Source organism: Nomascus leucogenys, chromosome X (assembly GCF_006542625.1).
Source record: "Nomascus leucogenys isolate Asia chromosome X, Asia_NLE_v1, whole genome shotgun sequence".
NCBI lineage: Eukaryota > Metazoa > Chordata > Mammalia > Primates > Hylobatidae > Nomascus > Nomascus leucogenys.
In genome coordinates, this window is record NC_044406.1 from 52,786,195 (window position 1) to 52,802,157 (window position 15,963).

Genomic DNA, 15,963 nt, shown 5'->3' on the forward strand with positions numbered 1-15,963 from the left:
TGACAAATGTTTCTGTAGTAGGATTAAATTTAGCAAGAAATCTGTAAGATCTATGAAGCAAACACTATAGAGACAAAGAAGTAGACTTGAAAAGACATTCCGCATCCTTGAACAGGAAATCTCAGGATCATAAACATAGTTACTAGCATTTTGACAATGAATGACGAAATCTTGAATAATCAAACCGAAATCATCTGGCTAGAGGGAAGTGTTTGAATATCTGCCAACTTTATGGAGTTTTAGGGTTCTTCCTAATTAGACCATTAGGATTTTTTAAATAGGGAAAACCTATGTTCTCGGGTCATTTTTCCAGAGAGAGAGAGACAGAGAGAGAGAGAGAGAGAAAGAGAGAGCGAGAGAGAGAGAGAGAGAATTTGTAAGTATATTTATTCGAAGCTGGCCAAATCAACCTAGAGTCCTGAACTGACTTATTCAGCTAGGAAGACATGGTCTTTTTCCAGTTTTCTGGAAAAGGGCTTCAACTAAAATGTATAAAGTCTGTGAAAAATAAAGACATTAATTTAATAAACAGATTAAAGCTGGTTCTTGTTTATCAAGAATGGCACACTAAGTTTTAATAACATTTGAAGAACAACAAAAAAAACCCAACCATGTTTCCCCTTTTTTAAGTTCAAATTTAACAATTTAACATTTCCTATAGCTTGTAAAAAATTCTGCCAATGCTGTGTCTTCTATTAAGTGGTATCTATATATATTTGTAGTCTGTGTGCAGGGAAAAACAAATGGTGCATTAACTTACCAGTAGTGCTTTGAGACATGTTTTCTTTTGTTATTTAAGCTCAGGGGTATATGTGCAAGTTTGTTACATAGGTAAACTTGTGTCGTGAGGGTTTGTTGTACAGATAACTTTGTCACCCAAGTATTAAGGCTAGTACCCACAGTTTTTTTCCTGATCTTCTTCCTCCTTCCACCCTCTACCCTCCTATAGGCCCCAGTGTGTGTTGTTCCCTTTGTGTGACACATGTTTTCAATGCAACTGACAGACTATACTCCTTAGTTATCTGATGCAAATTTGAAGGCCAGAGTAGGAGTGGGAAAGGAAATACATTATCACTCATGGGGAGTTTTGAAATTTGATTCCCCATAGTAGAAGCTTACTGATTTCACTTTTACTAGTGAGACTATATATCACACAATTTTTTTTCATTGTTTCTTTTCTTTTCTTTCTTTTTTTTTTTTTTTTTTTGAGACAGAGTCTTACTCTGTCACCCAGGCTGTAGTACAGTGGCGTGATCTCAGCTCACTGCAACCTCTGCCTCCAGGGATCAAGCGATTCTCCTGCCTCAGCCTCCCGAGTAGCTGGGATTACAGGTGTGTGCCACCATGCCTGGCTAATTTTTGTATTTTTAGTACACATGGGGTTTCACCATGTTGGCCAGGTTGGTCTCAAACTCCTGACCTCAGGTGATCCACCCACTTCGGCTTCCCAAAGTGCTGGGATTACAGGCATGAGCCACCGTGCCCAGCCTCACACTATTTTTCAAAAAGTAGTAGAAGAGAGAAGAATTTGGGTTAGAAAGAAGACAAAATGAGAAGAGATGTGGATATTGTAACACTTTCCCAAAAGGTAGCAGCTAAGACAGCAGTTTGCCAGGCTGGCCATCATTACTGTATCTTCTCCCTGCATTGATGATGGGGCTAAAGAATGAGGTCCAGATCAGCACCAGTGTTATGTAAGCTCAAAGTTTGGAAACACAAACCTGATAATACAACCCAGAGAGAAGCAAAGTGAGCTATTTTCTTATTCTGCAAAATAGTTTGGCATAGATTTTTTCTGGGCACTTCAATTCTATACTTAAGCTGAATATATTTTCTAAAGTATGATTTCTACTCCATTCTAGAAGATTTTAGACTTGGTCACATTATTTTTGGTAAGGCCACACCAACCAGTAGGAGAAACCAGAAAAAGGAAATAGCTGCCTGGCATTAGTACAACTGAGCCGAAATAGTTCTCTCTAAACCTTGCTCCTCAATGTATGGATTTTTTTTGTTTGTTTGTTTGTTTTTTTTGTTTTTTTTTGTTTTGTTTTGTTTTGTTTTTTTGTTTCTTTTTTTTATTACACTTTCGGTTTTAGGGTACATGTGCACAATGTGCAGGTTTGTTACATATGTAACCTAATGCTAAATGACGAGTTAATGGGTGCAGGAAATCAACATGGCACATGGATACAATGTATGGATCTTGAATGAGCAGTATTTCTTCACCTAGGAGCTTGTTAGAAATGCAGAATTGGAGGCTCCACCCCAGACCTACTGAATCAGAATCTGCCAAATCCATGGGTTATTCCTTTTGACATATTTTTTAATGAATTTTAACCAGATCTCCAGATGCTTCACATGCCCATTGAAAGGTGAGAAGCACTCTTCTATAAGAAATGTTTTCTCATTATTTTTTACTCCAAATAAGAAAGCAAGTTAATGAATCATATCAGTAACAGGATTAATTAAAATGAGAAGATATAAGTAACTTAGTTTTTTTTTTTGTTTGTTTTTAAACAATAAGAGACCAATGTCAAAATAAATGTTTTCCATCTCTGGATTTTTGTGTTATTTACTGCATGAACCCCAAAGTTCATTTTCCAGGTCTCAGCACAGATCCGCATACTGCAAGAGCTGATTTAATACTACAACCACAGGTCATGTTTGCATTCAACCTTAAATTTTCCCCTAAACTATGATCTTATCTACTCACAACAATCTCTTTCAATTTCCTAATATGAAAGTTGGTTGTCAGGTGTGAGATAAATCTACACAGACCTGCTAAGTATCCTAGGAAACACTCAGAACAGTTCATTTGCTCGCCCTCTCAGCATGTCTAAATCAACAGTCACCAATGGAAAACATCTGCAAGTGACCGACTTTAACTACTAGAAGTAGAAAGCTAGTTCCAGACAGGTTATGGGAGGAGGTATCTCTGTAGCTGCCAAGCAGAATAACGATGTTCCTCTTGCCCTTACGAACTGTCAAAGAATTCCTATGAAGTAGGATTTCAGCCAATGCTATTAGCCAACTGAACGTGCAGACATTTCATCATCCTGCTAGCAAAATCAAAATAAAACCTGTCCCCAAATCCAAACAATAAATATCCTATTTAACTGTTCATACTTTCCTCCTGTTCTCTCCCAGTTATCTGTACAAGACAGGTTTCTCAAGCTTCCTGGTAAGAGCCAAGACTCATCTTTCTGTGCTATCAGAGTACAGGGTCCAAGACACCACAGGATCTACAGGGATGATCCACTTGTTCTAAGTCATAGGATTCCATATAACTAGAATGTGGCAGTAGTTAAGCTTCCCAGGGGAAGGAGTCACTGGGAAGAGGGGTAACATTTATGAGCATCTATTATTACCCCATTCCAATCTTCCACCTTGTATAGATTAGGTGTCTGACATTGAGTAAGGAAAAGTAATTTGTCTCATAAGTTCAGGTGGGCATTAAATAAGAATGTCTAAGGAAACTTGGTAGACAAATTTTAGTTTTCATTCACTTTTTCTCCCCTGAGGGAGCCAGGTTGGAGGCTATAAGGTAAGTAAGAGAGAAGTTAAGCAGATCTTTAAGTATTTGAGGTGGCCAGGAAAATATAAAGTTGGATTATAGTGGGAAGGTGGAAAGTGAGGTCAATGTGCAGGTTTATCAATGAAATGAAAAAATGTGACCCCATCTCTCTTTCTGGAAATAATTGTAAGGATTATAGATGCACTATAAGATACATCTCCAAACTTGTTTTTACATACTAACAAAAGATCCTCCCTATAAGAAACTGCTGCATCATTTTTAATAAAAGACTGCATGTGATATAGAAGACAAATTTCACCATCATCATTTATATTACAGTTAACATATATCACATCTGTGTCATAATCTGTGCCAGGCACTGTGCTTTTGACACTTTATCTCATCAAATCTTCAAATCAAGCACAAGGAGCATGTACTATTACTATCCCCATTTTACAGACAAGAAAAGCGAGACTGAGACAGGTTAAGTAACTTGACCGAGATCACATAACCAACAAGTGGCTCAGTCAGAATTTCTACTGGAGCCTGACACTAGACCCTATGCTCCTGACTTCTGGATCCTCAATTTTCACAAAAGAAGAGGAAGCTTGAGTGGGGGAAAAAAAAGACTTGGGTACTGCTTTCATGAACAACCTTCTGAAGCTCTGTTATATCAAATATCTCACTGCCATAGAGCACTTCTTGCCTTCCATAAATTGGAGTGTCTACCACATGCCAGGTATGCTTAGCACTTCATAAAATGGAAGCATAATGACACATATGGGTACTCAGTGGGGATGTCCATGAAGAAGCCAGAAGTTACCTTATTAACTAATAAGAGATGAAGGAAGCCTCAATGTTTGGGTTCATAAGAAGATTCAAATAGAAACAGATGTCCTTTTAACTTAGAGAAGAAGCTGTCAGTACTGAATCTTACTGAACTATCTTTTTTCTCTGAATTATTCAGTAGCTGGTCCAGATCACATAGAATTTTGAAGGCATCATACGAACAGAATTTTACCTTAGCAAGAAAAGATTTACCCCTTGACTGAATAACAGGAAGTAAACACAATAGTAGGTTTTTTCCTCCCTTTTGTTTACCAAAATATATTTTATATATGGTATTTCTCTAAACATTTAAGAATGTAGATAATCTTCACATGCAGTTATATCATGTCTTCATCGTATTCTCTGTAAAGTGGAATGCAGAATTGATTTTCCTCTTCTCTGACTACTAAAACTTCATTTCCCTCATTTTCACTATGTACTAACTTTTAAATTTCATTTAGTCCTCTTTTTTCCCCTCTCTAATTTCTTTGGGAGTCAGGAGGTTGACAGTGAGTTAAATCGGAGTTGCTGATTTCTTTTCCTATGGCAGTAAACTCCCTAAAATAAAGGCCACCCTCCTGGCAGAAGTAGATGCTGTCTGTCAACTCTACTCCCCTCTTGCTGCCAAAGACTGACACCCAACTGCAAACAATTTCATGTTTAGATGGTATATTAAGCAGAAGACGGACACCCCAAAAGAAGAAAGCCAACACTCGCTGTCTGACATAAGCATCAGGGTTAACAGGAACTGCTTGCTAAACCTTCCTAACTACGCCTGGTAGATCCTTGCCGTGGGAGAGAAAGACAAGGCTGATCTGAGTCACAGCTTTCTCTTTTAGAAGTGAGCAGCCTCAAGTGCCTCTCCCAGGCAATCAAGGAACCACAAAGTAAGATTCTCTTTCCCTTGACTACTATTTCAAATCTATTCGTCATAATTTCACAGAAACAAAAAAGCCCTCCCAGACATTCACTGCTGGTCCCGTCTGGGCTGGGAGAAAGCAGGTACCTTCTGGTTAACTTTGGTGGCGGCCACAGTCAGATTGTGTAGATCCTGGGGATTACAATCAGTTTCGTTCATGCAGCAGCTGGGGGGGATGCCATGCTCCAGGAAGTAGGGGCTGGTGCTCCAGTTGGTGTAGTTCTGCACGCCACAGCAGCTCAGCTATTAACAGGGAAAGGAAAAGAATCAAAAAATGGCAGATCAAATGTGGTCTCCTCAATCACTGCCTTGTAACTTTTACAAGAGAAACACAGGTCAAAGCCCTAAGACAACATGTGCAGCTTTGGTGAGTCAAGATGAATGGAAGCTCCAATAACAATTATACCCATATTGATGCTTGTTTGATCTCCAAGAAGGAAGTCCTAGATTATATATCACATTGGCTTTCTTATCACCTCCACAAAGCAAAGCAGTGCGTCTGTGTCCAACTCACAATCACCTACATTGATATAGATGTATTCATCCACTAAATCAGGACCATTGAGTGGAGAATTGAGGCAAATACGGTTTCAAAAAACTCTCCACTGGGATATCTACTAATAAGTAAATAGTTCCTTAAAAAAAAGATGCACATACAGAAAGGGAGAGCCAAAGTTGGTAATCTATAGCCCAGGAGCTACCTGTTTTTGTAAATAAAGTTTTACTGGGACATAGCCACAACTATGTGTTCACATACTGTCTGTGGCTGCTTTTGTGCTACAGTGGCAGAGATGAGTAGTTGTGACAGAGTGTATGGCCCTCAAAGCCTAAAATATTTACTATTTGATCCTTTACAGAAGAAGTTTGCCAACCCCAGTATAAAGACTATTAAAGCAAATGGGGCAAAAATATAATTAATTGGTAAATCTGAGTATACAGTTCCTTGTAGTATTCCTTAGACTTTTCTGTATATGTTGGAACTTTTATCAAAATAAATTAGAAAAAAGACTGCTTCTGAAGTAAACAAAACCAAGAAAAACCAAAGCAAAAGCCTCCTTAGTGATTCCTGATGGGCAGTTATGCTTGAGTGCCAGCGCTTGCCACCCTGACAGGAAATCTCTCTTCTATTTCCCCCATATCCTCCACAAAGCATCAGGCAGCTCACCCCCTTCACATACCTAACAGATCCTCAGTTTCTTCTAGGTCCACTCTATGCCCACTCCACTGCCCCAGCCAGTGAATGCAGCTCGCCTGAGCTCTCCACCCAGCCTGAAGACATCGATTCCAGAAAGCCAGCCTGCGGGAGCCAACTCTAAGCAAGGTTGTCACACACTCACTGCCTAACTCCTTGCCAAGGGTTCAGATCTGAAGAGCAAATGAGCTGTCCTTGGCATACTTGCAAACCTTACTCATACAAGGCACACTCAAGGGAGTGGTCCTACTTGACACTAATTACCTGAATAACTGGAGCCTGGACAAGGACTGGGTGTCAACTCTTGGCAATGGAACTGGACTAAGAGTTGAAGAACGGGAACGAATAGCAACTACTGGGCCAACCTACAGGCAGCCCATAAGTCTAAGCCTAGACCTCATAGTTAGTTCACATCCCCATCTCCTCTGGAACTTACGCTGCGCTGCACATGGTCCACTGCCCGGCTCCTCTCATCATTGCCATTGTAATTCTGCATAGCATCCGTGTAAGTCCTCAGGAAGGTGTCCTTGATCTATGGAAGACAAGGAGGGATGTGATTGCAGTCCACCACAGCCCAAACTGACTCCAATTCTTACCAACTTCTATCCTAACAGAGCCTCTTCTGAAAGTCTCTGTATAAATGTAGGCCAGGGAGGCAATGCCCCATTTTCTGAGATGAAAAAGCTCAGAAAATTCACCAGGGGGTTTTTAAGCTCCAGAATTTAAAAAATTGTTCCCTTCAGCCTCAATCCAGAGAAAGCCTGACCTGCTGAATGACCTACTGGAGGGGCCTGTCCATTTCTGAAAGGGCTGTGATGGTGAGCTGCCAAACCTCAGGCATGAGCTTTCTACTTATTTTCTTTGAATTGATGAATGCCCACCTTTCTATAACTTTCTCTGCCCTTACACAGGAGGCTCATAAAAGACAAACCACTTGGGTGGACAGGATGACTGATGTTTTGGTCAAAAACTGATCCCCGTTTTACCATACGAGTGAGGCAAAACCAACTTTCACTTACCTGTCTTGATTGAGGCAAATTTAAAAAAAAAAAAAGAAGATAAAGGACAAGAACTTAAAAAGGTCGGCCGGGTGCAGTGGCTCACACCTGTAATCCCAGCAGTTTGGGAGGCCGACATGGGCAGATAACTTGAGGTCAGGAGTTCAAGACCAGCCTGTTCAAAACCAGCCTGGCCAGGATGGCAAAACCCCGTCTCTACTAAAAATACAAAAAAAAATTAGTCAGGCATGGTGGCAGGCGCCAGTAATCCCAGCTACTTGCGTGGCTTGAGTCAGGAGAATCGCTTGAACCCAGGAGGCAGAGGTTGCAGTGGGCAGAGATTGTGCCACAGCACTGCAGCCTTGGCAACAGAGCAAGGCTCTGTCTCAAAAAAAAAAAAAAAAAAAAAAGGTTAACAAAACCTTTTCTGTTAACACATTTGACTTTGGGGTAACTTTCAAGCTCTGTTTCCCTGGAAACCTGATGAAGGTGGAATGTCGAATGTGTTACCAGGCCACTGAGTTTGTGATAAAACTGACCCTCAATTGGTAAAATGCCTCCAGATTGGGAGGACAGCAAATGACAATAACTACTTGGTGGGAAGCTTAGGGCTAAGTATGGTGACTCTCCTAACTAGGCATATTCTTTGCTAAAATGCTGTAAACTATGTCCATGGGACAGTTACAAGAGATAGAGACACCAGTTACATGCAGCTTCTAAGCTAAGGTGGCTACCACACCCAGCTGTGTCATCTCATTTCACTACACTTAAGCTGTCTCTTAGGATGGGGGACTATACACAGAAAAGGCGCTAGACTATTTTGTGGAGTCATGGTGGAGAAACAAGCCCACTACTGCCTAGCAGGCAAGCTGTGCTTCCTTTGTTATATCTTTCTGCTTTTGTTAAATGGCACTGAGACCTATTGTCATCATGTGAGTTTGACTAGCCAAACTCAAGACCAGCGCTGGTGGTCAGAGTGGCATTGTACCTTCCTCCCACAACAGCCCTCAGGGTTTCAGGCAAAAGAGATTAGGTACAGGAGGATTTCCAGGCCCTAGGCAGCAGGCACCATTAAGAGAAAAACCCCTCCACAGAGCGCACTCCCAGCAACAAACAAGAGGCTCAGGTAGGAACAAGCCATTCTGCTCCTGGTGTTCATACATACATGAGGGGCACTAATTAGGGCTGTCGAGGCCGAAACTTCATCAGGTCTCACTTCACTAGAGACTATGAATGGGGTTCTAATTCCAAATGCAGCACCCATACAAACTGGGTTCTGGGAGTCAGCTTTGGCATCTGGGATACTGTCTTTGGTAAAGGGGAAAAACAAGGCAGTAGGGGAGCAGAGAGCATACAGGCAAGCTCAGGGGGAACTGAACTTGGCCAAGAACAATAGTGGGATCTTTAAGTGTGCAGCAAGATGGGTTAATGAAAAAATTTTTTAAAAATTAAAAAAAAAAAAACAGGGCCTGGGAACAGATGATGCCAGACTTTCGAGACCCACAGTAACACTCTCTGTTTTCCACCTGTATCTTGTTTTTTTTCTTTTTCTTTTTAATACATGTGTGTCTACTTCTGGCTTTACTATTATTTATGGAGTCAATGATAAAATTTTGAGAGAGCAAGACAATTAGTTTGGCTTGCCTTTATAGTCTTAGAAATCTTGTTATACAGATACACACTTGTGCCTTACTGAAGCAGCTATTTTTAAAAACAAAAAATAGGCCGGGCGCGGTGGCTCACGCTTGTAATCCCAGCACTTTGGGAGGCCGAGGCGGGTGGATCACGAGGTCAGGAGATCGAGACCATGGTGAAACCCCGTCTCTACTAAAAATACAAAAAATTAGCCGGGCGTGGTGGCGGGCGCCTGTAGTCCCAGCTACTCGGAGAGGCTGAGGCAGGAGAATGGCGTGAACCCGGGAGGCGGAGCTTGCAGTGAGCCGAGATCGCGCCACTGCACTCCAGCCTGGGTGAAAGAGCAAGACTCCGTCTCAAAAAAAAAAAAAAAACAAAAAATAGAGACAGGATCTCACTCTCTTGCCCAGGCTGGAGTACAGCGGTGTGATATTAGCTCACTGCAGCCTCGACCTCCCAAGCTCAAGTGATCCTCCCTCCTCAGCCTCCTAAGTAGCTGGGACTACAGAGGCAAGCCACCACACCCAGCTAATTTATTTTTTTATTTTTTAGAGACGGGGTTCTCACTATGTTGCCCAGGCTGCTCTTGAACTTCTGGCCTCAAGAGATCCTCCTGCCCCAGGCCTTGCAAAGCTCTGGTATTGCAGATATGAGCCACCATGCCCAGCCTGAAGCAGCTATTTTTAAGGAGTATGTAATCCATATTGAAGGTCACTGCTTTATAACGGGAGAGAATCATTTTATGCAATGGCTACACAGAGAAACAGTGAAGATCAACAATGAAGGTTTCAAGCTTGGTGGAATTCCCACATTTAGAATTTCATGAAAATTTCAGGTCATATGACATGATCTTTGGAAAACAACAACACCACTGAGGAAACCAGCTAGCCTATATGCACCCTTTACACATTTCAAGAGGTTTCAAGAATCCTCCTCCCAAACACCCCTTAACTGAGTTCTGCATCTTGTGTATACTCACCTCATGACGAAACACAAACCCTGAAATGCCAGCTACGAGCTCAGCCAGGAACACCAGGGACAGAAACATGGCATACTGAAAATTAAGCACACAAAGACAAAGTCAGATACATCAGGATTAAGAAGAGGGCTTCTTCAGGGTAGGTTACTTTCAATCAGCGGGAATTAGACAAGTCCCCACACTCCCTAGACAAAGTTTAGAAAAAAACCTAAAACATTCTTCTCTAAATTTACCCACATAAGCCTCAATCTAGGAATGTGTGTTTAATATGCATATGTATTTTGGAGTACACAGGCTGGGGAGAATTCACTGAGAGACCGGCATTGTGCCTATCAGCTTGGCTCACCTGGAGAAATCTGGAACAAACTTTCATAACTAAGGTATCCTCTATTTGTTACACTGGAATCTTTGAGCTAGAAAAAAACCAAACTGCTCTGAAGGTCACGGGACACATTGTGCCCTGTCTGGGGGTCCTTTTTTCACCACCTTCCTCACGATGGTCTGCAAGCCAATTCCCTGCGGCCCATTCCATTTTGAAACTGTTCCAATTGTTGGAAAGACTTCCTTTCCCTTTGGCCACAAGTCTGCCTACTTCTAACTTCCACTCACTGGCATTGGTGCTGCTTTCAGAAGAAATAAGAACCAGCCCAATGTCTTTTCTCTAACGCTAGCCCATCATATGTGTGAACACAGCCAGGATGAGAACTTGCTGCCTGGGCAAACGCCTCCAGTAGTCTCAACCACATCTCAGATGAAACAGTTACAAAACTGCTTCATTTGGAATTGTATCCCTCCCATCTGGGCCCAAGAAGCCAAACGTGTGCAAGATGATGTTCCTCTTCAGATTGGTGGTCATCACTGGACACAGTAGCCACTGCAGCTTTCCTGTGGAGTTGCCTGCCTTTCTTGCTCGGGATGCTGCATGGAGTTTATAGCCTTTCAAAAAGTAAATACGCTATACTACTAATGACATTTGCAAGCATCTAACGTCTTTAGTGCTTTTCATCTCATGCTGCTGATACTTCTCAAGTTTTTTGCATGTGCATGCACATGCAAGCACGTCTAAATTCAAGGGTAGTACATGGTATTTACGAAACATTAAGGATAACTTTGAAAGGCAGATAAAAACAAGAATTGATTCCTTACCTACAAGGCACATGTCTTACAATCTGCTTCTTATCTCAAAATGAAATATAATGGTTTTGACCATTTGCAATGGCCCTAAACGATGCTGTGGAATTTGGATAGATTGCATGTGGCCACATTACTTACCTGTAAAGTATACACATGTCTTATAAAGTATACATATGTATGCTGAGTCATAAATTTTTTTTCTCATCTAGTGGCACATATATCGAAAAAGGAAATATTGGCTTAAAATATCAATTTCTTTCTAAATATTAACAAAATTCTCTAGAAAGCACAGCCACTCAAATACTAAACATGTAGTTATGAGAATGCCCCATGTACATGACTTCTTTCCCAACTTCATACAAAATGCAATTCAAAGCAGAGTTTGATGTGAGACTCTCCCATTTTGCTGATGGGATAAGCCTAGACTCTTCCAGAAAGTTGGGTGGGAAAATAACTGTTAGCAGGCAGGTGGAAGAAAGGGCATTTATCTCTGTAGTCAGAAGTCCTCCTAGGTTTGAATCCTATCTTGTTATGAACTACCTCTTAGAAAAGAGGCAGCCTCTCTGGGCTTCCATAAAGTAGACATAGTTATTTTCAGTTGTTTTGCAATTAATGAGGTTATATAAGGACTGCAAAATTCTAGACTGACAGTTAATCAAGTGACTTCCGCTCTCATCAGCCGAATCAGCAGTTTCCTGTGTCTGGCAAGTTTCCTGCCTCTAGGAGCTTTCAGAGAGTGGCCGTTTTACCTACAGAAGGCGTTTGCCAAAAACCTATTGGGAAGAGCTTGTACTAAATACAGGTTGGTAGGGGTTAGAGCTTTTTTTCCCAAATGTAAACATTGGAGTTGAAATAATCCTAGCTTTGGAAGGAAACATACAAGGGTTCAAATCCCAGCCTTCGATACATTAGCTGTGTGAATTTGGGTGGGTTATCTAAACCCCCAAGTTCCTATCACATTACATGAAAATATAACCTACACTGCATGGTGGTAGTGAGGAGAAAAATAAAATGTCATATGCACCCAGTATAGCCTCTATCACATAAAGGGACTAAATCATATTTTAAAAATTTTATTGTTTTTAACAAACATATAATAATTCTATATATTTATGGGGTACAGTATGATGTTTTGATACATGCATACTCTGTGTAATGATCAAATCAGAGTAGTTAGCATATCCATTACCTAAAATACTTCTTTGTGGTGGGAACATTCTAAATCCTCTCTTCTAGCTATTGCTAAATATATAATACATTAATTATAGTCACCCTACTATGCAATAAAACACCAGATAATTCCTCCTATCTAGCTGTGACTTTGCACCCATTGGCCAACCTCTGCTCCTCCCTCCCCTGTCTCTAGACAAAAAAATAATAAATGCTGATGAGGATGTGGAAAAGGGGGAACTCTTATACACTGCTGATTGGAATGTAAATTAGTACAACCACTATGGATAACAGAGTAGAGGTTCCTCAAAAAATTAAAAGTAGAACTACCATATGATTCAGCAATCCTACTGCGGGGTGTATACCCAAAGGAAATGAAATAAGTATGTTGAGGAGATAGCCACGCCCCCATGTATACTGCAGCACTACTGACAATAGCCAACCTAAGTATCCATACACACTGGACACAATGTGTCTATACACAATGGATTACTATTTGGCCATAAACAACAATGAAATCCTGTCACTTGTGACAACGTGAATGAATCTAGAGGATTAAGTGAAATAGGGCAGGGAAAGAAAAGACTAACAACTGCCTGATCTTACACATATGTAGAATCTAAAATTTGATCTAAAAGATATTTTTAAAGACCCCAATTAAGCCCCAAACCAAAAAACTTCTCTACTTCCTAAAATGCTCACCTGCCAGCGAACTTGTGTTAGAAGAAAATGGGAGTGCGGTGTGAAGCCACCTCCAGAAGAGGCCAGAACTAACTATTCCATTGTTTATACACATCTCCTATTTTATGACATTATACTCAGCTATAGGATACTTCTGCCCCACAAGCAAATTTAGAATTAGAACATAAAAATATCACTTCTCCCACCCCTCTCCAGTCATAGTATTTGGGCCAGGAGAAACTTTGGTGATTTAGTCCAATTCTATTTTGTTACAATTGGAGACAAAGGTCCAAGGAGGTTACATCCTTGCCGCTAAAGACTTTAAACAGTTAGTTGGAATCAGTCAGGTCTCAACACCACATCACTTCCCTTCTTGTTTGAATGGATGGTTTTTTAGAATTTTTTTTTTCTCTGCTTTTGAAGTTAATTCTCCCCTTGCTACTCATTGTGCTAAACAAAAGGTTCTCAATACTGGCTACAAGACTGAATCCTCTGGAGAGCTTTTTAGAAAATAAGATGCCAGGGCCTCACCACCACTGAGGAGTCTACTTCAACCAGCTAGTGGTGGGATGCTGGCAAAGGTTTTTGCAAATAGTTTCCCAGGTGATTTAATCATGTATCCAGAGTTGAGGACCACGGCACTAAACCAAAAGAAACCCTAGTGTTTATGAGAAGTACTAGAAGGTAGACTCAGGGTGTTAGAATAGAGTGTCAAGTGACAGCAGCAGAAGCGCCTCAGGATGGGCCTCATTATGGCTTGCCCATCAACCTGAAGAATCAGTGGTGGCTGAGGCATCAGCCTCCTGTATGGTCTGCAGGATAGAAAGTGGCGAAGTCAAGCACCACTTCTATGAGGCTGACAACAGAGATTGACTGCCCAGTGCTAGTTGGGAAGATGGTTCCTTTGGAATGAACCACTCTTACGCCCACATATATCACTAGATGGTATTAAATGTTACTACAACCTGGGGCTACACAGGGACAGGCAACTTGGCCCTGATGGAATCTTTGCTTCTCCTTTCATGGAGTAAGATGCCTGAAATATATATTTTTAAACAAAATTTTATTTTGAGGAGAGGTCCTTGCTAATTTTTATCTATAAAATCCTTTACCATGAATCCCCATCAATGAAGAACATGAACAGTGAGTAGAGAATTAGCTCACTGCTGTACCTAAAAGTTAAAAATCACAGTAATAGCCTTTCAATAGTCTGCCCTTATCAGCTGGGAAGCATCACTGCTTCATCTGTCCCATGAGAGTATGCACCCTGCACTGGTCCTGGTAGCCAACACTTGACACTGCATAAGTCCTCTGGGTGGCAGGCTCTGGCTTAGCTCAACTCTCATAGCACTGAGACAGGGAGTACAGGTTCAGAGAAGACCACATACATGCATCCATGCATGGCCAGGCTCAAGGAGGTGGAAAGTATTTCTCCAATAGGAACTTGGAGGTGAAAGTCTGCTTATGTTCAGGATGCTGCCTTGCCCACCAAAGCTGCATATCACATGCTTAAGGAGACTTCTAAGACATAGTTCAAAACTGAAACAGGGCGAGGCCAGGCACGATGGCTCATGCCTGTAATCCCAGCACTTTGGGAGGCTGAGGCAGGTGGATCACGAGGTCAGGAGATCAAGACCATCCTGGCCAACATGGTGAAACCCTGTCTCTACTAAAAATACAAAAAAATTAGCCAGGCGTGGTGGTGGGCGCCTGTAGTCCCAGCTACTTGTGAGGCTGAGGCAGGAGAATGGCATGAACCCAGGGGACGGAGCTTGCAGTGAATGGAGATCACGCCACTGAACTCCAGCCTGGGCAACAGAGTGAGACTCCGTCTCAAAAAAAAAAAAGAAAAGAAAAGAAAAGAAAAGAAACAGGGCAACTTGTCATGAGGATACAAATGTACTACTGCGATCACTGGCCACTGCTTTGTCATCATCTACCCGGAGGGACTGGGCCTAGATTTAGCGTGCCAGGCTGTGTTTGGGGTTGTTTTCACCTCTAGGGGATTAAAGGATGGATTAGGAAAGAGTCTGGACTGAAATTGTTAAGGTCTTGTCTGTGACCTCAAGACGAACCACTTCACCTCCATGTAATTTACATTTTTACAAAAATATAGTTGAGAAAGCAGTATTATGTTGTGACATACTCACCAGTTTCAGCATCCATGGGCTACCACGACATGTAGCAAAGCATCCAAACAGGCCAAAGACAACGATAGTGGTGCCAGTTCCGATGAGCACATAGGGAGCATTTGTGGAGTTCTCAGCAATAAGGGAGATATAGGTGCCCAGAGTAAGTTTGCCCCAGACTCCAACAGCCAGCAGGATCACCCCAGTGATCTGAAAGAGGGAGAGGAGAGTGTGAAGCTATTGCCAAGAGAGGTGAGAATCAGCACAGAGCAATGTGGCCAAATCTGAAGACTTAAGTTTCCGTGAATAAGATGGTACTTGCTGTAGGATTCCCTGAGCAACGAGAAATGTCAGAGAGTGTTAACTAAAATCATCATAAAGACACTTTGTTTTTTTTCCCCAATAAACGTGCCCCTTACACAATCCCATATGCAATTATTGTATTAATTAGAAGTCAAGCCAACAATAAAGAACTTCTTTTTTAAAAAGCAGTTTACAAAGCACATCATACGACAGGTCTGAGAGCCTTCCCCCAGCTGCTGCCTGACACCGAGCTGGGTATAACCCCATGAAGAATGACAGCTGCCCTCTTTGATGGCATGTGTGTACACAGTATATTTTATGGACATCCTGCACAATGTTTTCAGGAACACAGTGATTCCCTTTGACTATTATTGCAGAAATTTCCACAAAAACAAAATATTCCAAATATTTTTGAATCCCTATTGATGTGCTGTCTTAATATTTTATTCAATATAAAACAACAGAAGAATCTGCATAGTTC

At 41.4% G+C, this 15,963-nt stretch overlaps 1 protein-coding gene across 1 annotated transcript in view; it reads right to left on the bottom strand.

Moving 5' to 3' along the window:
* The window catches only part of TSPAN7 (tetraspanin 7), a 125,653-nt gene that overhangs the window by 8,023 nt on the left and 101,667 nt on the right, over nucleotides 1-15,963 (bottom strand). The window contains exons 2-5 of the mRNA XM_003270994.1: nucleotides 15,201-15,389; nucleotides 10,066-10,140; nucleotides 6,890-6,985; nucleotides 5,349-5,504 (exon numbers count right to left, since the gene is read on the bottom strand). Coding sequence (XP_003271042.1) covers nucleotides 5,349-5,504; nucleotides 6,890-6,985; nucleotides 10,066-10,140; nucleotides 15,201-15,389 — 516 coding nt within the window. The remainder of the gene's footprint in view (nucleotides 1-5,348; nucleotides 5,505-6,889; nucleotides 6,986-10,065; nucleotides 10,141-15,200; nucleotides 15,390-15,963) is intronic.